Genomic DNA, 22,935 nt, shown 5'->3' on the forward strand with positions numbered 1-22,935 from the left:
AAGGAAAGTATAGATTTTTTTTGGTTGCTGTTCCATTGAGATGCAGGGTTTAGTGGGAGGGGGGTTTCACAGGCAAAATTATACTCTAGATAGAACTGGCTAGCATTGGCGCAGCTGCTGTAGGGTTTTCAAAGACTGTTATCTCTGCAGGTACTGCTCCTCAGAAGTACCCCAAGCTTTGAGTCTCTAGACAGCACTGAAAAGGTCTTCTCATCGAATATCTCTGCACTAGTTTTTATGGCAGTGCCGCAGGTTATATTCTTTGCAGCAAGTTCTCTCCACCTCCATCGATTTTACCTCTGGTGCACAAAAATTAGGATAGAGAGAGGTGATCCCTCAGGGAAGAGCATAGTCAGAACTAAAGTGCTCTGAAGATAAAAACTTGGGAGAATATGGGAATATAGGGAACAACTGAAGGAGAAAGGCGAATATAGGTAACAGGTATTATATGTGATTTGGTCAGAGGGATGACTGGAAACAAGTTAAGGCAAGGAAGTGTTGAGACAGACAATTATTGACAGCAAGACTTCTGTGGGGATTGTGATCTAAGAATGGAAACTACTTTTCAGCTTCTCAAGAGACAGAATAGGAAAGAACTGAACTCTCTTTGCAGTTCTTAAACCTCAGTGTCATCCAAGCTTACATACACACTATGTCCTTGTTCTTCGAACATAAGCATACAACACAAGCTATTTAGGCCTATGCAAACCAGCATTCTGTGCTTCTGAGAAACCTCAAGGAGGGTATGAGAGCAGTAATCTAGTTCTCTTCCTCTACAGTTGGTTTGTCCATATGGATTATTTCATCTGAAAAAGGAGGCAATATATAAGCATTATATATTTACTGATATTTACTCTTTTCACAATACTTCAGTTCCTTTATGCATCGGTTATAATCAAGAAAAAAGGGGGAAATGTGTAAATATTCTTTTTTAAAAAATGATTTTAAAAAGCTGTTCCTCATTTTCATATCACGGGAATAGTTTGGTTATTTCTTTATTTAATACAGTACCCCACTTTTCTCTCAGCATGAATATCATAATTAAAGTACCCACAACGATTGGAGAGAACTTGAAAATATTGGAGAATTTCAGCATGATTATAATTCTTGATGTCAATCAGGTTTTACTCCAATGGTTGTAGTGGTTCTTAATTAGATCAGTAACATAGCTGATAAAGCCAGGAATAAACTTGTCAATGATCCGGAACTCCATTATTTTGCTGTGGCTTTTGGGCTATAGTGTCAGAAGTTTATGTTGTTAAGAATTAAAGGCAAGGAGCACTCTTTCTTTCATAGCCACTGGTTCCACAGCCACAAAACACCCAAGTCCCATTTACACAAGTATCCTCCTTTTTGGCATATATATACACACTGGAAATTAAAATTGGAAATGCATGAATATCTTTATTTTTTTAAAAAAAATTGGAAAGTACCTCTCCGAATACTTGAGCCAGTTAACTATTAGAAAGCAAGTAAACTTAAACTCTGAAATTCTCTATAAACTTTAAAAAAGTACACCCATTTTTCCACAGTGATGGACAAAACAGTTGATGTGCAGAACCTGGGAAAGTCAACCTTAAAACATGACCTGTGCCTTTTTCTTTTTTTGCTGAAGGCCAATGGAGTCAGATCATCTCCAGTTAATCTGATCTTGGGAAAACCAAAGTGAACAGCCTTCTCTTTCTGGGAAACTGTTCTCAGTCTTTTTCTTGTTTATTCATTATTTATTTGTTTACCTCTATACATTTTCTTTTTATAAAGACATGGCGGTGTGTAGCAGAAGTAAAAATCATAAAATGCGAAGACCAATAACAAATAATTCAGAACAATGAAAACAGTAAAATAATAGCTCAGTTTAGTCAATTTTGTAAAGCAGCAAGACTGGGAAAAGTTCTTCATTCCTATTTCCCCCACCAATGTAACTTTGTACATTTCAATACATTTTGAAGAGAAGCAAAGACTGTTATCCCTGATTTGGCTTAATACTGTCCCCCCCACCCCCTTTGGATTCCTGTATCTGTTCATGAAGTGCAGAATGCATTTTAAAATACACTGAGTTTATTAATAATATTGAGTTGGCGGATATATACTTTGTCTGTATCCCACCTCTCTTTTTCTCTTTATCTCTCTGTTATTCTACCAAATAGCTACACCATCATATCTGTTTGAGAGGTAATATGTGGCACTGTCCAAAAAGGAGCTGGAGAATGCATGCAAGACTTCTCCAGTGTTTTTGATCATTCTTTATATGGTATGTGTGTGGTACACATATGAATGCTCACATGGCTTTACTGTTGCAAGCTTCTCCTTTTTTGTTCCCTAATGCATTTCAAAGTCTGCATCTGCACTATAATCCTCAGAATTCCATAGCATTGAGGCATGGCAATTAAAGTGGTATCAAACCGGATTATTTCTGCAGTGCAGATGCAGCCATAGAGAACAAAATGTAGTGAATAAAAAGAAACTGACAATCAGCCATGCCCTCCAAAATTTCACAGATGAAAATAAGGATGCATATCTGATCTTTTATGAGGTATGGCCAAGCTGCAAGAGAGCATGACCAAGGGCTTGCCAGTCAACAGAAGGGGTTGGTCAGGTACAGAGGTTATTAATGAGTAGGGACCCACAAATTTATGTATTGCCTTTGTGAAAACCTGGGAGGGAAAAGAGTTCAGCCTAAATAAATCAATTAAAATAGATGAAGAAAATAATAAAATTATACATGCACCACATTTGGACAATGCTGTAGAATATCATTTTTAAACTAAATATTGTTCTATGTTTTTGTGCAGGAGCCACTTTCTTTTTGTTTTAAAGGTGTTGGGACTGCCACATATTCAACAGTTGACACTTAGATGGTGTTTTGGTGACATGAGACAGTGTCTTGTATTTCTTACTGCCACTGTGCCCACATATTATGAACCTGGTGGTGCAGTGTCCTAGTGGCACATTGGTTAAATGCCTGTACTGCAGCCACTCACTCATAAACCATAAGGTTGCAAGTTCAATACCAGCAAAAGGGCTCAAACTCCACTCAGGCTTGCATCCTTCCAAGGTCGCTAAAATGAGTACCCAGATTGTTGGGGGCTTACACTTTATAAACCACTTAGGGAGTCTTAAGTACACGGATAAGCGGTATAGAAATGTACTTGCTATTGCTATTATGAAATGATGAAAGGCAATATAAATTGTGGCTGCTTCCAGAAACTAATGGAAAGAAGATTGCGAGCCAAATCAGGGTGTGGGTTTGTATCCCATGCTGCAGCAAAAGGTGGGAGACAAGGTTGTTTTTCATTCCAAAATTACAAGAAAGGAGTGACAGACATCATAGGGGAATGGAGGAAAAATGGTCTTCAGCAAGCAAAATAGGAGAGAGAAAAAGCAAGAACACAGGATTGAGAAAAGAGAAAACAAAAAGATGTTTGGGAACTGGCTGCAGTGAAAGTTGTTGTCACTTTTTTCCCCCTTGAAATTTCCCCACTCCAGAGATGTTAGGTCAACACTCTTTCTTCTAGGCTTGTTGGAAGGATTTTGCTTCTTCCCTCTGGAATCCCACAAATAAACTCAGCTGTCTCCACATGACTTACACACAGCTCATGTTGTTGCAGGGAGAAGGAGGATCACTAGAGCTACTTTGCACAGGCACACATGGAGAGGGAGAGGGTAAGACAGCAACAATCTGAGGAGGAAATTGTGAGTCATCCAGGACGGACTTTGCTATGGACCTTAATTCAGTTCCTTGGGACATTCCACGGAAATCCATGACATTTGAAGGGTGTAGTTCAGAAGCTACATCTGCAACCCCTGCCATCAAAAAGATGAAATAGGGGTGGATATACCTAGTATCCCTTCTAGTTGTAGCCCAAAGCCCCCACATTGCAGACACTTTCTGGCTACCAGTCTGTTTCTGGGCAGAAATCAAAGTACTGGTTATGACCTGTAAAGCTCTGTGGCCTGGTGCCAGGCCATATGAAGGACCGTATCATCCCAGATGACTCTGCCTGAGTTTTGAGACCATCAGGGGAAGTGCTTTTCTGAGCCTCACCACCTTTGCAGGCATTTTGGTGGGAACAAAGGTCCAAACCACACCGCAGAAATAATCCAGCTTGATACTGCTTTATTGGCTCAATGCTAGGGAATCCTGGGAATATTAGTTTATTTCTTAATATGTTTTTGGTCTATTTAAATTATTTTTATTATTTTGAACTGCTTTGATCTGTTTGTATTGTTTTAACTTGTATGCAAAGTTAAAATAATATAAAATAATATTTTTAACTTGTAAGGATAAATAAAGATTAATAATAATAATAATAATGAGCCTTGGTGGCACAGTGATTAAATGCTGGTACTGCAGCCACAACATGGTAAGTTGATCCTAGAGGAAGGCTCCAAGATCCACTCAGCCTTCCATCCTTTCATACATCTGTAAAATGAGTACCCAGCTTGGAGGCAATTGGCTTACAGTTTGTAAACCACTTAGGGATTACAAATCACTGATAAACATTATAGAAATATACTTGCTATTGATTTATTGCTATTGCTGTTGCCACTATGAAATCTCATGATATCGAGTAGGATATGAACATTTTAGAATGGGCAATGACTTAGGGAGTTGGCTATGTTAGCTTGGAGAAGAGAAGACAGAGAAGTGACACGATAGACATCTTTAAATAGCTGAGGAGATGTCATGTAAAAGATGGAGTGTGCTTGTTCTTTGCTGCTCCAGAAACTACTCCATGAACCAATGGATTATATGTAATGATAAGAAAAGAGATTTGATCTAAACATTAGGAAAAACTTCTTTTTTGCAAGAGCTATGCAACAGAACACAGAAGCCTTGGTGTGTGTGTGTGTGGACTTTCCATCTTTGGAGGTCTTTAGGGCTTGGATGGATATGTTGCATGACTGTTTTACATTTGCATTCCTGCATGGCAGGGATGGACCTTGAAGTCCCTTCCAATTCCCATAGTATTCCCATAATACTATGATTCTAAATAAATAAGAAAATAGGGGACAGCCCTGTAAAGGTAAATATTTTTGAATTGTTCTTTTTAAAATTGATAGATTTCTTGTTACTGTTTTTTAAAAGTGTTTACAGTAACTTTGGTGCCTAAGAGTACAGTCAGTTTGAAAAGTAGAAGAGGACCTCTGAAGGAGAACATGTAATTTTTAAATAAGGTTGCTCATTTGAGGTGATTTATGTAGAATTGCATTTTATAGTAATTATTCTACCTTTCCACCAAAGTACAGAGCCAGATCTGTGTTTGTTCACAGTCTCAATAATTTAAAATCATTCAGGTAATCACGTTCTGGTGTTCCTTTCTGCTGTCTTTATTTTATGACCATTTGTGTGGTTCTTTGGAATGGTCTACCTTTTGCTGTTTTTGGTACAGTAAATGTACTTTGTAATATCTATTATGGCATGGTCAAAGGATAATTTATTGTCAAATAGAAAAAATAGGTCAACACTAATGTCACTTGATGATCAACCCCCCCAAGTTTAATAAAACATCTCACCAGCATGCATCCTGCACAGCGGTGGATATTTTATTACAACTGCAGTACCTGGGCTATAGCAGTAGTGTAATTACTGAGCTGTCAGAGTGATAAGTGGGATTAATGGCAGCCTGATGCACTTTAGTCTGCAGAGTGCTCTGAGAATTGGAAGATGGTGTTGTTATAAGAGTCTGTCTATACTGGCATATTCACAGCACTTCCACACACACACACCCTCTCTGCCCAATGCCACAAATTCAAGTTTGCATTGCCCTGCCTCATTAACATTTGACATTTTGAACAGCTGTTATTTGTGAGCCAGCTCTATAATAAAAAAGAGAGATATGTTATTTGGTAAAAGATGCATAATGACACCAACTAATAATCTGCACATGTGCTAGCCTGCCAAAATGGCTTCCTGGTCAATTCTTAATTTGAGATGTTTTCTTTACATGCTTAAATTTTAAAAAAGTTATACCTTTGATTTGATACAACATTTAAAACAGTTATAGCTTATTTTACTCCTACAATGTTAGAAGGTGACAAAAATTATTGTTTTCTCATATGTAGCGTCTCTTACGTTGGGTGTTATTGAATTTGTTGAATGTTAAATCTCAGATATAAAGATTTTCCTCTGCTAATTTGCTGTGGAACTGTCTTTCCCACATGAAGACAGTCTGCAGTTGAATCATCCTTTGGCCTTGCGTCTTGAAAACACAGTGCATTGGGACACTGATGCAAATGGCCCACGTAGATGTGTTCCAACAAGGATGAGTGAATACCCTGCTTACAGTGAATGTCTTTCAAGTATACCATTTTATACTGCATTGTTTTATTTCAATACCATACAAATACTCCACTTGTAGAAGATTATATAATTCACCCAACGTGTGAGGCACGAAGGTGGGATAATACTAATATTAATAAAATTGCGTAAATGGTTAGCATTTGTATAATAGCCAAAGGATCCAAAATGAAGCTATATTAGCTCTGGGTAAGGTAAGGCAATATCTATTTTTCTCCATTTAGTGAATTGAGGATTGAGAATACCCTCAGTTCTTGCTAGCTGCTTCTAGACTTTGAAATTCCCCTCCCTAGGGAGTTTGAAACTGGACTATACTTGCTCTCTTTTCATCAGCAAATAAAAACACTTTATGCCATCAGGCTTTGGGGAACTGACTGGGATGGGTTTGTAATGCTGTACAGTCTTGTTTTTGAGGTTTACATGTAATCTCTTAATGATTTTTAATGTTTGTAAAGTTTAATGTTTTTAATGTGTTCAACCATCAATTATTTAATTATATTTTAAAAATTGTTATATTTATACTTTTTATTGAAGATATCGTGTATTTTTAATCTGTGTTGTTTTTAAACACACTGTTAGCTGCTTTGGGTCCCATTATTGAAAGAAAAGTGGTATATAAATGAATGATGATGATGATGGTAATGGTCATGATATTGAAGATGATCACACAGGGTAAAAAGCGTTAAGGAAGTGTATTGTTACCGTCATTCTTGCACGATCGGGAGAAAAATTTTCACACAATGTCGTCCTCCTATCATTCTTGTAACGTCCTCAAAGTATCATGCTACTGGAATAACAAAATAAAAACAACAACAATATAAAAGACTAATTAAAATTAATTAAAATTAAAATGCTTGAGACGAGACATCTTTCGTGGGGTTGACAGGAGCTATCAATAATCATCCGGGGGGGCGGGGTGTTAATCTGGAAAGGCCTGCCGGAAGAGATTTGCTTTAACAGCCTTTTTAAAGGCTTCAGGAGTGGAAATCTGACGGATCTCCTCTGACAGGTCATTCCATATAATTCACCAAAAGTGTAAGGCATGAAAGTGGGATAATACTAATATTAATAAAATAGCGTAAATGGTTAGCATTTGTATTATAGCCAAAGGATCCAAAATGAATCTATATTAGCTCTTATAAGCTAAGACAACATCTATTTTCCCCATTTAGTGAACCAAGGGTTGGAATAACCCATTAACGATAAAAAAGCATGAATGTTGATGATTACGATTCATTTGCGCTATTGTAGAACATATGAAAAGCAATTACGATCAATAGTGATATATAGACAATTTGTCTATCCGTCCAGGTATTTCCCCAGAGTGCAGTTTGGCAGAAATTGTTTCTGTGTCACACAGGAAAGTTAAGTAAGCAGCGAGAGATTAATTGGTTTTCCACCTCCTCACTATCCTAACAAAATGTCTTCTGAGGCTCACGGGGTCACTCTTGTCCCATCTGTCCAGGTACAAGATCTCTCAAGAACAATAAACAAATGCTAAAGGCTGTTTATGTGCTAACATGTGTGCTATTTGCCAGTCTTGAATCATTAATGAAACATTAATGCAACCTGTTTGTGAAAGTGTTTTAATATCGCAGTTGTATCATTCTTACTCAGTAATGATAGAATAATGCTACAAAGCTGGAAAAAGTCGCATGTGATTATCTTCTATATTGAATAATAAAAGGGTTTGGGGTTCTATAAGTCACCTTGTGTGGCTTCAGGTGACCTCCCAGCTCACACACTTCCACTTTGTGTGTGCATGGAAAATGCAGAATGAAGTATTTTTCTTCTAATTAAATCAATCATCTGAATTTGATGGGTTCAAGATGGGAAGGATCTTTTATTGGTCCACACTCTTAGCCTTTTTTGGCAGAATTAAGATAGGCCTTTAATATGCTGGAACCTCTATTTTTAAAGTTTTCTTGTTGAAAAACTTAAAAGTCTGGTGATAGACACATCATTATCTGTGGTGTGCAAATTTATGCCACTGTCAACTCTTGAGAAACCTGCACAATCTGTTTGGCTAGACTCTTCTCCTGGAAAAAAAAATCTGTCAGCCATGACTCTTTCATAGTGTTCCTCCCCCCATAGGAGATGTGAAGATGCCTGCTGATTGTGTCTAGCTTTCAGCATTCTTATTCAGCTTATACCAAGTCCATGTGTTTGCCTCAAATTATTCCAACCAAACTAGTTAACCTTGTTTGATTTCCTTAGGACATAACACATAAACCTTAGTGAATTTGCATATTGCTGTTTCCCTCTCCTTTTTAAGCACTGGCATGAGTTTGGAAGCATCCATGGCCATTTTAAACTAACCACAGTTAAACACAATTCATGTTAACTATAGTTTGTTGAATAAATATGATCCTAACCATAGCTTGAAATTCAGTAAAACTGATTTCTGTCACAGAGGTGAGATTTTTGAACGCTAAAAACAAAAATTCCTATGAACCTCATGGATATGTGAGGATAGTTTTGCTATCTTTTTGCCTACTCAAGTGATAGTGAACCTTTTAGAGGCCGAGTGCCCAAACTGCAACCCAAAACCCACTTATTTACTGCAAAGTGCCGTGTCCATCTGGCTTTCTAGTAATAATCTCTGGCAAACTCTGTGCTGCGGCGACAGCACATGTGCCCACAGAGAGGGCTCTGAGTGCCACCTCTGGCACACGTGCCACAGATTCGCCATCACCCCTACTCCAACTTTTATGCCAATAATAATAATAATAATAATAATACAATAATAATAATATTTATTTGTATACCGCCCTCTGGCAAACCAATCCGGGCGGTTAACAACAGTAAAATATAAAATATGACAATTGAAAACACTTTATCCCTCCCCCCTTAAGACAGTATTAAACAGTATAACATATTAAAACACAATATCAATGCATAAAAACAACAAATAAAAACTAAAAACCCTGATATCCCTCTGTTGATCCTCAACCATCACTAAGATGGGGCCACGGGAGGAATGAGGGAATCAGGGAACCTGGGCCGGGATGGTTAATCTGGAAAGGCCTGTTGGAAGAGATCCGTCTTGACAGCTTTTTTAAAGCTGTCTAATAATGTCAACTGACGGATCTCATCCGGCAGGTCGTTCCAGAGTTTGGGGGCGACAGCAGAGAACGCCCTCTGGGAGGTCGACACAAGCCTAGATTTTAGAGGCTGCAGTAAGTTCCTCCCAGAGGACCGGAGAGCGCGGGGAGGATTGTACGGGAGGAGGCGGTCCCTGAGGGAAAAAAAAGTGGTAGGAAATAAGCCAGAGTTTGACTTCAATTTTTCCCACTCTCTTCTGAGCCTAAAAGCCCCTGAAAGAGGACATGGGATGCATTATGAGTATTAAAACATTAAAAATATTTATTTTATTTTAATTTTTTATATTTTTAAAAAAATAGGAGGAGTGACGTGGCCCTGAGTTGTTGTAGGATGGGGGCTGCTAGTTGCCCACCCCTGTCTTACAGCTAGTTGGATAGGTAGATAGCTGACAGAGATTTGCAAAGCTGATGAAGAATGGAACTTTCAGTTTAGAAAAAACTAGGATGGGATTTTTCATTCAGCATTTGACTCTCTGGTTTTAAATTTCCCAAGAACTTCATAGCAAGCTTAGGAAGGTGAGACAGAGTAGAGGAGAAGAATGACAACAACATGATAGTTGTTGATTCAGTAAATGCTGTTGGTGTTTTCTGCTAGCTAAATCAAAAGTTCTGGAGAGGAAGAATATACCATCACATAATCCAAGTCAAGCACACCTGTCTTCAGGGAGTTGTCTTATATGGGTGGCTTGTTTTTGACTTTTGACAGCTGAACAATCTGGTAGTGGCTGCCTTAGTTTACCTGTCTGTGACATGGGAATAATGATGCTTTTCTCAGGAGCATTTTTGAATTGCTGCCCAAACAGTAAAGGATTATTAATTTTTAGATTGATTAGCTTCTGTCAGGTACATGGAAAAATCGTATGTTCTTGGCAGCACTTTGTGCTGTAAGTCGCTTTAACTCATTTACTTTCTTCCCCAGGTGCTTAAAGTGTGCAGATGCCCCCTGTCAGAAGAGCTGCCCAACTAATCTAGACATCAAGTCATTTATCACAAGCATTGCAAACAAGGTAAGCAAAAAAAAAGCAGGAGGAAAAGGAAAAGGAATAGAAGTGGATTCACCAAGTAAATAAAAGGCAAAGGCTACAGTTGCTGCATTTCTTTTTGTATGATTGAATTACAGCCCTTATCTTTGTGTGTAGCTTAATGAAATAATGTTTAGAGCAGCTATTATAAAAATTTAACAGACTTTTCCTTAATTACATAATTATTCTTGCTACTTTCCTGTGAAGATATTGGGCAATAAGTACATAGCCAATATGTATATTAAGTGTGTCTTTTCAAATAATTGTATTTTTTCCCCTTTGCGTGACTGTTGGCTTAGGACAGCCTTTTAAAACTGATAGTATTTATTAAGAAATTAAGGTGTTTCTGGAGTAGATTCACTATAGAACTCTGTTAGGCTACTATAACTTCAGGGTATTTTCTGTCTCTTATAATTTCTTGTCCTTTGAGAGTTGTACTAATGTAAAAAAGCTAAATGGTTTGTAGAGCTTATGCCAGAACTGCATACTGTTGGAAGAGAGATGAGGAGTTTTCAAAACCTAATTTCATTTTTAGTTTGCTTAAGAAAAAAAAATGAAGGTGGAGCCTTTATATAAGGAGAGATGCTTTTCTCCCAGAAGATTTCTTTAGCTAAAGATTGTTTTGCTCTTGTTTAGTGGCAAAACCTAGTTATAAGACAAGTAATAAGTAGTTTCTACTTCAGATAATAAGATGGCAAAGAACTAGTGATAATGACAAGAAGGCTACTCAGTCCAGTCTTGAGTGCATACACCTAAATAGGGATGAGTAAAAATTTCATTTTAGGCCATTTTAAACAAATTTTCCCAAATGTTGCAAGATCTGAATAGGAGAGAAAATGTCACTGATAGCTTTGCCCATACAGTACCAGTCCTACCATTAAGCAAAGTAAGGAAGCTACCTTAGGCAGTGTACGCTGAGTATTACAAAAATGCAGCAAATTGTTCGTTACTTAATTGACTGTTACATTTTTTTTAATGCCAAGATGATGGAGAGACGCACTTGTGGGATTTTCTATGAAAGGTGCCCAAATAACTTGTTTGGTCCTTGGGTGGGTTGTGCCATGACTTTAGAGGAAGTTTGCTGCTTCACCTCAGGGTGCAAACGTTCTTGGGCTGATCTTCATGCAGTGCAGGTGTGTAATGATGTGCAAATATATAAATGTACAGTTAAGGGCCTTCTTAAACATTATGTTTCCCTTTGAACTCTGGGTAGGACTGGAATTGGGCAATGGGTGCACATACTCATGCTTCTCCTTCTGTTGCTGAGGGTGAGAAGTTACAACTAGTACAGGAGATCCTGCATTTATCTGATGTGGTAATATGCATGAACTTGAAAGGGGAATGAACAGGCTCCCATAAAAAAAAAAAATCTGTCAGGATGAAATCCAGCACTGAAATACTGTAAACTCACAGGTTGAGACCCAAAGATTGGTTTCTTGCCAGAGATAGCATCTTTCTCAGACTCAGAAGAAAGAAAACTTTGGCTACAGCCCTGAGCCACCTTCTATGCATTGCCAGGGAGCAGGAGCAGGAAATGTATTTATTTATTTATTTATTTATTTATTTATTTATTTATTTATTGGAATATTTAAACCCTGCCCTTTATCCAAAGATCTCAGAGTGGCTTAGGAAAATACCTAAGTCTTGGTCTTAGCCTGAATTAATGGGCCTGAACAGACAGGTCACTTTGGAGGTATGCTGTTTAAATGATGCATGGATCATAAGAGGCTGAAAGCTGCACCAAAGCCACACTCCAGCTCTAAGAAGCTTTGGCACAACTTCTGGCCTCTTAAGATGTGTGTGTCATTTAAACAGCATGTCTCCAACCAAAGTGACCCAAAACAGCTTTATTTTTCCTTGTGTGTTGTGAGAACATCCTAATAGTAACTCAAGTTGAATTAGACGAATAAAACAGTCCGATAATAAATACTGTTGATAGATGTGGGGTGCAGTTTGCACCAGGGAATCAGCTGTTGGAGAGTTAGTCCCCCACACTTCATGCTGTGTCCCTATTTCACATTGGGCCCTCCACAATTGCCTGTAAAAGTATACTACCATAACCATGCTGGAACAGCTCAAAGTCCAGATTTGTTCAGTCTATTTCCACAGTGAGACAACTCAATGCATAGAACATTCACAGTTAAGATACTAGCACAGTGCCACCCCCTGCTTGTCTCCCCTCTAGCAACTGGTTCACCACTATCATAATAATCTGCCCTTTTCCCAGTTTGAGAACTAAAGGCAGGTTACAACAATAACAACAAACCTAATTTAAAATTAAAAGCTTATAAAATTCAAAAAGGAATTAAACCATCTGGAAGTTGACCTCAGTTTAAAAAAATTAAAACAGCAGCAACAACAGCAACAAATAAAACTCAACACAATCTACAAGGCCTATTTCCCCTGAAAGATAAATTCACAAAAGCCTGGTGAAATAAAAAAGAATATCAAGAGGCCTATTGCTTCTTAGAGTTTCATGAAAGAGTATGTTACAGTGATGGTTACTAACAACCATTGATATGCTTATTTTTCCTAAAATTGTATCGGAAGATCCAGTCACAGATCTCCCATGTAACATTTCATTTGGGCGTTAAATTGTCAGATATTCTGCTGGTTTGGTGAAAAATGGTTAAGTATTCTGAAAACTACGCAGTTTCAAAGCTCAGTCGGAAGAGATGTTAGGGCACATTATACAGCATGTGTCTGACTGGCTGGCCACTATAGAAGGGAGAGGAAAGGGACAGATTCACCTTTCTGTGAAACATTGTGGTGTTGTATATATCTATAAGGAAGAAAGAAGGATCCTGTGTATATATGTGAGAGAGAATGTGGCAAGATGAGTGAAGTAACAGGGTGGAACTGATTTCTATTTCTCCCTGTTTCACAAGCTGTGCGGGAGAGTTCGATGTGAGAGAAGTTCTGTTGGTACGACAGTATGATTGCATCTTGGACAAGCTGAACATGAACCAAAGTTCAATTTTATGCTTACTGGCCCATGACTATACCTTTAAGAGCCTTAAACTATTCTCTGATTTCACAATTGTTTGGATCTTCTTCTTTTCCATTCTGGTCCATGCAAAGAAACCATGAAATAGCTCCAGTTTTCTGTTTCCTTTGAATACAGACAGCTTCCACTTCAGACCCTTTGCCCAAGGCCTGGAAATTAGACATGTGTAGTGCCAAGATTGAAGCCTAGAGTAATTGTTTTCCAGTGTGTTAGCCTCCCTGATTAAAGCATCCATAGTGCATTTAGGTGTGTGTCTGGGCAAGAGCAGGGGGCAGAGAGATTGGACAGGGAAAGCCAATACTTTGGTTCCTACTCCACACCTTTAAGCTTCCCATCCATTTCTGGCCACATTTTCTTGCTAAGTAGCAGGCTTTCTCAGGGTTTCACATAAGCAACTTCCCTTATAAGAGACTGTTTTGATGCTGGAGTATAACAGATGTATTTTTTGTCAGGTATTTAAGGGCTTTATCGTATGTAGCATGTTTCGCTGGGGAAATGACTGTTGCAATCATAAAAGGTCACAGATTCTTATTCTGTAAAGCCTGAGGCATTTCAGATATTTGCCGGTCTTGCACAACATAGTCAGCTCTACATTGCACTGGCTGTAGACCCTAGCTTGGCAAAGAAGAGCGTGGGGGCTGAGGGGGATGCCTTTCTGGGCTGAGAGGGTAATTGAATTGCTAGGCTCAATGAGCCTTGAGACTCTTTGAGGAAAAGGATGCCACTGGCTTTGGCAGTATTGTAGTAGGTGACTATGAATCTGTAAAGTCTAGGCCAACAACTTCCTTTTCATTCCTTTTCATACAGTTGGATTACACACAGCCCTGCTTCCCAAAACGTGCAGACTATTCTGCTGTGTCTTTCTAGTCAATATTCACAGTAATGTTCACACAGGCTGTTGCTGTTGTATGTCTCAATAGGCGAGATACAACTTCAGTGTCCGCATACTGTGAATTGCTGTTTGGGAGGGAGGGGAGAGAGAAACAGAGAGAAAGAGAAAAAGGCAGACAACAAGCATGTATTTTGTCACTACACCAACTGTTTGCTACTGAAGATCAGACATGTAAAGAAATGATTTTGCTGAGAAGCTTGAAGGTATCATAATTTATTCATGCCTTCACCGGAGACAGGATCTGTTAAAAAGCAAATGTTTGCTCAGTGGTAGGAGAGAGAGAAACAAAGTGAGAGGGTGGAGGCAATTCTCTTCCTGAATTCTTATTTATTTCAATGGGAGTTTACCTGAATGTGCTATAACCCAGTGTCTTCTTACCCATGGGTGCAAAGCTCCATGTGCTCAGTACTGTGTTTAAATATATATATTCCTGGTGCCTGACATGATCAAGAGGGAAGGACACAGATATTACTGTATGTACTTGACTGTAAGTCGACCTCATATATAACTCAAGAGCAGGTACTGGGGCCTTTAAAGGTAGGTTCTTATCTGGGCCCCATCACCTTTGCAGGCACATCAAGTAGGAAGACAAGAGAGGCCTTCTTGGTGACTGCACTAAGGCCTTGGAATTTCCTTCATAAGGAAAGCTGGGATGGCTCCTTCCTTGCTGTTCTTCCATCAGCAAATAAAAAGATTTTGGAAATTGACTGCAAGAGGTTTTGATAGTGTGCTATTTTACTAACTTCTTTGCATTTGTAATAGAATTGTTTAACACATCAGTTTTTAATCCTTTCTTTACCATGGACCTCCTTTAAATATATTTTGTTGTTGTGGACTTCTAAGACTTAACTCAAGATTTAAAACCTTATAGTGCATCAAATGTTGATTTAAAGTTGCTCACCACTCACTCCTTCAAATTTGGGAAGAAGGAAGAAATAGGTAAATGCTGGTGCTGCATTTCTTTTACAAGTCCTATTATACAGAGTTTTCTGAGTCCTGACTACATTTTTCAAATGGTTTCTATATGGTACTTATTTTTAATATAAACAAGAGCACAAAATGATTTTTAACACAATTATCTCATTACAAAAGGCATCAATACTTTCTTAGCCACCCATGATAGCTCTGGAAAATCTGCTTGTTAAGTGATCCCAGAAATTTGAAAGGGACTGTTCCTTGAACTGCAATTGATATTTCCCTTAGTTTGTCTTCCTTTGCTGCTGTAAGACACTGTAGTTCGTAAACATTAACTGAAAATGGATGTCTAATCCAGATTTTGTTTACACAAGGAACAGGGAAATCTTTAACAGAAACAATGCTGCAAATCTTTCAAATAATACATGAATGATGTGTCCTCCTCAATCAACTCTTCATCAGTGCAACCAAGAAAATTTGTGAGGTTCAGAAATGTCTCATGGTTTCGATACAGTAGGGGATGATGTCACATTTTTATTTTATCATTACTCTGATCTTGTCTTCAACTTGAAAAAACGTAACCTTTTCTCCTTGAAGATTTAAGTTGAGCGTATTTAAATGGTGAAGATATCTGACAGATATCCGATATGCTAATTTTACTAACCAGGAAAAATCTGTCAAATGATCACTGAGGTGAAATTGCTGCTCCATGAGGAATAATCTTGTCTTATCTCAATTCCAAAAGAGAGAGCGAGAGAGAGAAACTTTACCTCATGTTAGCCTGTGAACTTCACAGTGTAGCAAAAGTTGATGGTATTCACTGTCCATATCTTTGCCAAGCTGCTCAAAAAGTCTTTTATTAAGTGATATTTTTTTTATAAAATTTACATTTTTGACTTAGTCATTTACGATCTGTTTTAGTTTTTCTGATATCTCCTTAGCAACTAGAACTGTATGCTGCAATGACACCAAGTCACCGATGGTATGGTTTTCTAAACCCATGCTACAAGTCCACTATGCTTTCCAGGCATTGCTCATGCACCATTTATACAAATTCCAATGCATTTCAACCAACGCATGTCATGATACGTTATAAACTCATTTAAGCTGATAAATACTTCTGCAGCTTTAGTGTCTATCAACAAGGAGAGGAACAGTAAGTCTTTGAAAATAATTCCTTCATGCTCATATCTAATGTAGCACAAAAGGTCACTTTGTTTTGTTTTGTTTGTGCTTTCATCCAGTAGCAGAGCAAAATATGGGAGTATGTGAATTCTTTCTAATAACTGTACCTTGATATTGGCTGATACACCATCAATTTGCTTCTTTACTGTGTCACTTGACAAAGGTATTAAAGACAGGTCTTTGGCAGATTTCTTTATCAATGCAGAAACCATGTTTTTTGCAAGAGGTAGCATAAATTCTTCAGCTATTGTGTGCAATTTTCCAATTTTTGCTGTTAATTGAGAAACATCAAATGAGGCCCAAATGAATTTTCATTTTTATACTGGTAGCAGTCTTTAAAAAAATGTTCCTACTTTCCTAAGGCTCCTACTCCTTGATTTTGGGAAAAAATAGATGCTCTTTGTGGTGTGTTTCGTATTGAGATGTCTTTGCGATTTTGCCAGTTTCATGGCCTCGATGGACAATACATCATAATATATCACACACTGTGTGAAGCCAGTCAACATATATTCCTTGCTATAATGACAGCACTTTTTAAGATGACTGGAAGGAGTTTCATTTTGTTTTGAACATGCTGCACCCTCATCAGTACTTTTATGTTTCAAATTCAGCAAGCAATCTATTCTGAGATTGCTGTCCTTTGAGATCGATGTATGTCCATCCATCTGTCTGTGCACCTGTCTTCCTTCCTTCCTTCCTTCCTTCCTTCCTTCCTTTTGTTCATTCTTTCTGTTTCAATTCTAAAAGCTCATATGATTTCTTAAAGCCTCCACAGCCCTGCTGTCAGGACATTGCACCCTTCCTCGGTGATCTACAGAGCACAGGTGAAGAACCACTGGTTTAACAGGTTTTAATTCTATGGATAATTTATTTACATTTTAACAATCACTTCTTCTTCGTGGTCTCTGCGAAGTACACAAATGGGTTATTCTGCACCTGTGCAGCATTTCCGGATCCTATTGTAATCTCTAGGGAAGACTTTTTGGTGGTAGCTTTGCTCACCTTCTATATAAGTAGGATATCTTTCCGCCCTTTCTCAGTTCCTTTTGTCCACAGCGTGACCAGCTTAGGAACCTTGCTTAGAATCTCCCCTTCCTTAGCTTTCGCTTTCGTTTCCTGCATTTGCTCTGACTTCATTTGACTCTGACTACTCTTTGGATTGTGATTTGGACTTGGTTTTGGACTCTGATCAATGGTGACACTCAGACTTCTTGACAATTCTCTTTCTTCGTCCCTTGGCTTTGGTCTAAAGATGTCTGCACACTCTTTTAAAAAGTGCACTGAATGTGGGACAAATATCCTGGCACTCGACGGACACTCCTTGTGCCGCCTTTGCCTGGGCGAGGGCCACAGTCCTGCTTCCTGCCCTCCCTTCATGGCCTTCACTCCGCAGGCCAGGAAGAACAGAGAGATGCGCCTTAGATCCATGCTCTACGTGCAAATCTTGAAGCCTCCCTCCACCTCTAGAGCCTCTGACAAGGCTGTGCCGCCAAGGGCAAGCTCCCATCTCTGGCCTCGGGTTCCTGCCAAGGCTAATGTTTCTGAGGGCACTACCCCTTTGTCTCCTCTGAGAGTCCCTGCCAAGGCTACTGCTTCTGAGGGCAAACCCTCTTCGGAGGTTTCTGGGTCACCAACCCCAGAAAAACGGAGGTCTACAGACCAGGACGTGGCTGGCCACCCATCCTCTCCAAAGAGGAAAATGTCCTCAGATTCCAAACCGGAGAAGAGAAAACACATGTCTCGGGACAAGTCCAAGGACTCATCCCATCACTCCGGAAAGAAGTCCGGTCCCTGTCCGGACTCTGCCTCTGACTGCCGGTTCTGTACCGACGCTCCCGCCCAGCCTACTGACACTGAACTGGACTTGGTACCATGTGCCCAACCAGTGGCTCAACCTCAGATGTCTCCTCGTCCCAACTCCTGGCCCTGACCAGACACTTTTCTGCATTCCTTGTCTGAACCCTACCAACTCTCGGAGGGTGAAGAAGAACATTCTCCTTTCACCCAGGTGGTGATACAGACTGACTCTCCCAGACTTCGGAGGTCGTTTGTTTAGAGGATGAACAGAAATATGATGCATCCTCTGTCCTTGCTGAACTCCCCAGATGGGATGTTGTTTCTGATCAAGCCACAGGCACTTATTTTTTGCCTCTTGATCCTTCTGAAGTCCGCGGAGGCCATTTTGTTTCAACCTGTTGAACCTCTCTTGCCTCCTCCAAGGTCATCTGCCATGTCCATTACACTTCGATCTCACTTCTCCTCGGCTTCCCAAGTGGAACCAGTCCAACCCATACATCGGCTTCTGCTTTCTCGCTGCAAGTGCTCCCCTTGTTCCCAGTACCAGTAACCACTCAGGCCCTCTTGGCTCGCACCAGGACCAGGTCAGCTTCCACTGAATCCGCAGACCACTCCATCTCCAACTATGCTCTGGCTCAACAGTCGCAGGCTGTCACCTTACTTGAGGCCCCCTCTCCTTCCGGTGATATTTTTTCCTTTTCAGAAAAAAATTATCCGGTTGGGCAAAGCCCTAAACATTGACGTCCTCCATACAGACTCTTAAGTTCTTGATCTCATTGATGAGAGAGTTTGGGACAAGATCCCAACTCCAACCTCTGTTGCATTCCTACCATCGATGTCCAGGGTTGCAAAGAGCTTTTGACCCACTTTGTCCATGGTCCAACCTTCCATCAAGAAACTTGACAATCTCTACTGAATTACTGCCTTGGAAGAGATTTGGCTCTTTGAACACCCTGTCCTGAATTCAGCAATTGTGGAAGCCTCGCAGATTCGTTCGGTCCCGAAGACAGCTTTGACCCCTAACGACAAAGGGTTTTGTAAGCTCGACACCATGGCACAGAAATCCTACGCCTCTGTGGTCCTGGACCTCAAATTCCAGAACTACTCTGCGTGTATGGCTGCCTACCAACAGCATCTTTGGGAAAAACCCTCAAAGACAAGAAACGGACAGTCATGGCCATCTATGCAGAAGCTCATGCACTGGCCTCTCAGCGGCCCAACACTCGGGTGACTGCGCTTCCTGACAACTTTTGGGTGCCCAGGCCCTTCGGCGCCACGCCTGGCTAAGGTCTTCAGACCTAATGCCTTAAGCTGAACAGGCCATCAAAGAGCTCCCCTTTGATGGCATGGGACTGTTTCATAAGGAGACTGATGACAAGCTGGACTTCAAAAACAAAATGAAGAACACAGCCCGTAAATACAGTATGCTTTCTCCCTCCATTTCTCTCCCTTCTTTCTCTCAACGCCGTTCGGGATGGCAAGTGGGAACGACGGTCATATACCCCATCATCGATTCGCTGTAAATTGTAGTGGGAATGGCCCCTCAGTTTCACCAGCTCTTTCAAACAACCTGCTACACTTGTCTTTTTCTTACACCTCCCTCCAGTATTTATTACTTCTGTTTCCCTTTTTCCTCTCTCCTCTTTTTCCTGTTTTGTATGTAATTCTTTCATTTAAGATTTAAAATGTAATGAAACACAGACGTTAGACACAAGAGGGCCTGTTCTCAAAATGACAGCTCAAATTGTGCATGCAAATTGGAGACTGTGAGAAAGTCTGTACTCATTTGCACAAGCCATGCGCGCTCATGCATGCCATTTAAAACTGCTACATTTAATTTTAATAAGTGGGGCTTCAAGAAACTGTCTTTGATTTTAGATACAGGATAGATGTCACCTACATGCCATTGAAAATTGTTGCCAAAAATCACCTGCCAGAGTTCAAAAGCAAAATGATACAGAGAATCATTAGTACAAGGAACTGATTGTTATTTTTAAAAAGAAACTAAAGCTGTTATGCACTGAGATATAATTACATAGAAATCTGCATTTTAATTAACCTTTCTAGAAGGATTTCTGGGGCACTGGGCTTTTGAAAGTTGAGTTTTATTCAGTATTTCACCCCTCCCCTGTTCATCTTGAATTTTTTCCAGGTCGCTAAGTACGAAAGCATTCAGAAGAAAAGTGAGGATGTTGTTAATGTATTTGAAACACTGACTTTTCTTAAGATGTCTATCAGTACTTAATGTACTGGGATGGCTGACAGCTGGTTTCAGTTGCCATAGTGTAATTATGTAGAGTAGACTGTCTCAATGACACTGCTTTGATGAAAGAATATCTTGCATTCTAGATGACAGAGACTGAAATGACAGTACAAGAGAACCAACTTATGGTTCTTTCTGTTAGCTGCACAAGACTATGGAGCTGTTTTGATGACGCCAATGAAATGATGTGATGTAAAGATCAACGGCAAAGTAACAGACATATTGATACCTTGTCACTGCCTCCATTCATTCTGCTCTTCCTCTTTCACTTTAGGCTTTCATTTCAGTTCCTGGAATTTAAAATACTAATAAACAGGAAAACATACAATACCTTGAAACTGAGTATTTTTCATCTTATACCTAAATGTTATTAGTACTACTCCTGCAATCCTGTGTTCATTTACAGGGTGGTGGTGGTGGTGATGATGATGATGATGATGATGATGTATTTATTTACAGGGTGGTGATGGTGGTGATGTTGTCCAGCTTTATACCTTTTACCCAAGACTGAGAAACAAAGTGGCTCAAGGAGTATGCTTCATTGAACTTAACAGGGCTTAGTTCTGAGTAGCCGTGTATAAGATTTCATTGCTAGATTGCAGAATTATGCTTACTGGGAGGAATCATATTTGAAAACAATTGGATTATTTGTTTATTTCTTTGGTTACTTGTGTATTTATTCAAGGCATTTATTCTTTGGCTATCAACCCCCCCCCCCCCCCCCGTGCCTGCTTCAGAGTAATAGGCAGGGCATTAAATCACTGCGTGAATTTTGAGTCTTTGGTCCCTCCTGTTGTACAATTAGGATAACAAAAGATAGATAAGATAGACAGACTGATATCTGACTCCAGAATGGTTGTTTATTGTGCCCAAATAAAACCATATTTTTATTATTGATTTTAAAATCCTTTTAAAAAATTATCTACAAGGTACAATAAACCATAACCCCAGTGCTTTGAATATCGTAGTAAGTGATTTCTTTGTAGTTTTTACCCCTACTTCTGTAAAGAGAGGAACAAAACTAGAGAAACAGGTTACATGCACCAGCTGACTGCTTGTTCATACCAGTGTTTAATAAGACATGGGGTTTAATAGACTTTCCTTCATGATTTGGAAATAATTAAATGAGAAGGTTACAGCTGGTCCATGCCAAAGGAAGCTGCCTTATACAGACTTAGACCTGTGGTCCCTCTGTTTTAGTATCATCTGCATTGACAGGGCTTTCGCATCATGAGTTTTTTCCAGTACTAGTTAGAGATCTAGGTGCTATGGCTATCATGATGGATATGCATAAATATATATCTCTTCTATTGCCATAGGCTGTATGGTATCTGTGTGCCAGTTGCTGAGATGCATGCATACAGGGATTGGTGGTTTTTTACTGTTTTAGTCACATCATGACTGTTTCCCAGAGAGGGAACTGTGTGAACACTGCCCACTGTTTGAACAGAATGTGGACTAGATGGGCCTTTGATATAGTCCACTATGGCTTTTCTTGTGGTCTTATGTACCCTGGGTCCTTTTGAATGCAAAACATGTGCTCTATCACTGTGGTATGTAGCCTTTCATACTTTCTGGATTGAAACTTTACTCCACCCTGGTGGCACAGTGATTAAATGCTGGTACTGTAGTCATTCACAGTCACAAGTTTGTGAGTTCAATCCCAGGGCTCCAGGGTTCACTCACTCAGCTTTGTATCCTTCCATGGGTCACTAAAATGAGTACCCAGCTTGTTGGGGGCCATTAGCTTACACATTGTAAACAGTTTAGGGAGTGCTTAAATGCACTGATAAGCGGTATAGAAATGTATTTGCTGTTGCTATTGCCAAGTGTGAAAAAGTGTCACAGTCAGAGACCTGATCCTATGTCTCTGCTGTTAAGTAAGAATGAGACCTTAGAGAAGCATCCTCTTTTCCAGCTCTAGACTACAATATATATGCATATTTTCTTCAAAACATGTTAGTCATGCATGCTTTCTTAGAAGCACGTTTCATTGAAATTAGTAGCATTTCCATTTAAAGATAGGTTGTTTTTTTAAATCCATTTGTTCCATTGTCATTAGTCCTACAATCAAGTTATTCATTTAAGAATTCTACAGTATCATGAAGTCTCTGCGTGGAGTATAAATAACAGGTGCCAGAACTGGAGGAAACTCTAAATGGTATGAGCATTTCCTGATAGAAAATGCAATTTCTTCTGGTCTAACAGTATTGATCCCACATCTTTTAATAGTTTTTTTTTCAAGTAACAACATTCTCATTTACATGCACATTATGTAATGCTTCCAAGTGATACATGTGAAGATCCACCTCTGCCTGCTACCAATTATTGATGTCTGTTTAAGGCTGGCTTCTGTTCTCTTGGTTACCAATGCAGTACTTATTGACATTTTGATAAAGGAAACCACAAAACATCCTATCCACTTAGATGCATGCCTTCCTCTGGAATT

At 39.4% G+C, this 22,935-nt stretch overlaps 1 protein-coding gene across 4 annotated transcripts in view; it reads left to right on the forward strand.

The window, feature by feature from the left end:
* The window catches only part of DPYD (dihydropyrimidine dehydrogenase), a 594,441-nt gene that overhangs the window by 159,452 nt on the left and 412,054 nt on the right, over nt 1-22,935 (forward strand). For all 4 annotated transcript variants that reach the window (XR_016280498.1, XR_016280499.1, XM_089515658.1 and 1 more), the window contains one exon: nt 10,325-10,412. Coding sequence is in view for 1 of the 4 variants with exons in the window: in XM_089515658.1 (XP_089371784.1) it covers nt 10,325-10,412 (88 nt within the window). In the remaining 3 variants the exon portion in view is untranslated. The remainder of the gene's footprint in view (nt 1-10,324; nt 10,413-22,935) is intronic.

This window comes from Sceloporus occidentalis, unplaced genomic scaffold, assembly GCF_023333645.1.
Source record: "Sceloporus occidentalis isolate IW3139 unplaced genomic scaffold, rSceOcc1.0.p SCAF_3, whole genome shotgun sequence".
Taxonomy (NCBI): Eukaryota; Metazoa; Chordata; class Lepidosauria; order Squamata; family Phrynosomatidae; genus Sceloporus; species Sceloporus occidentalis.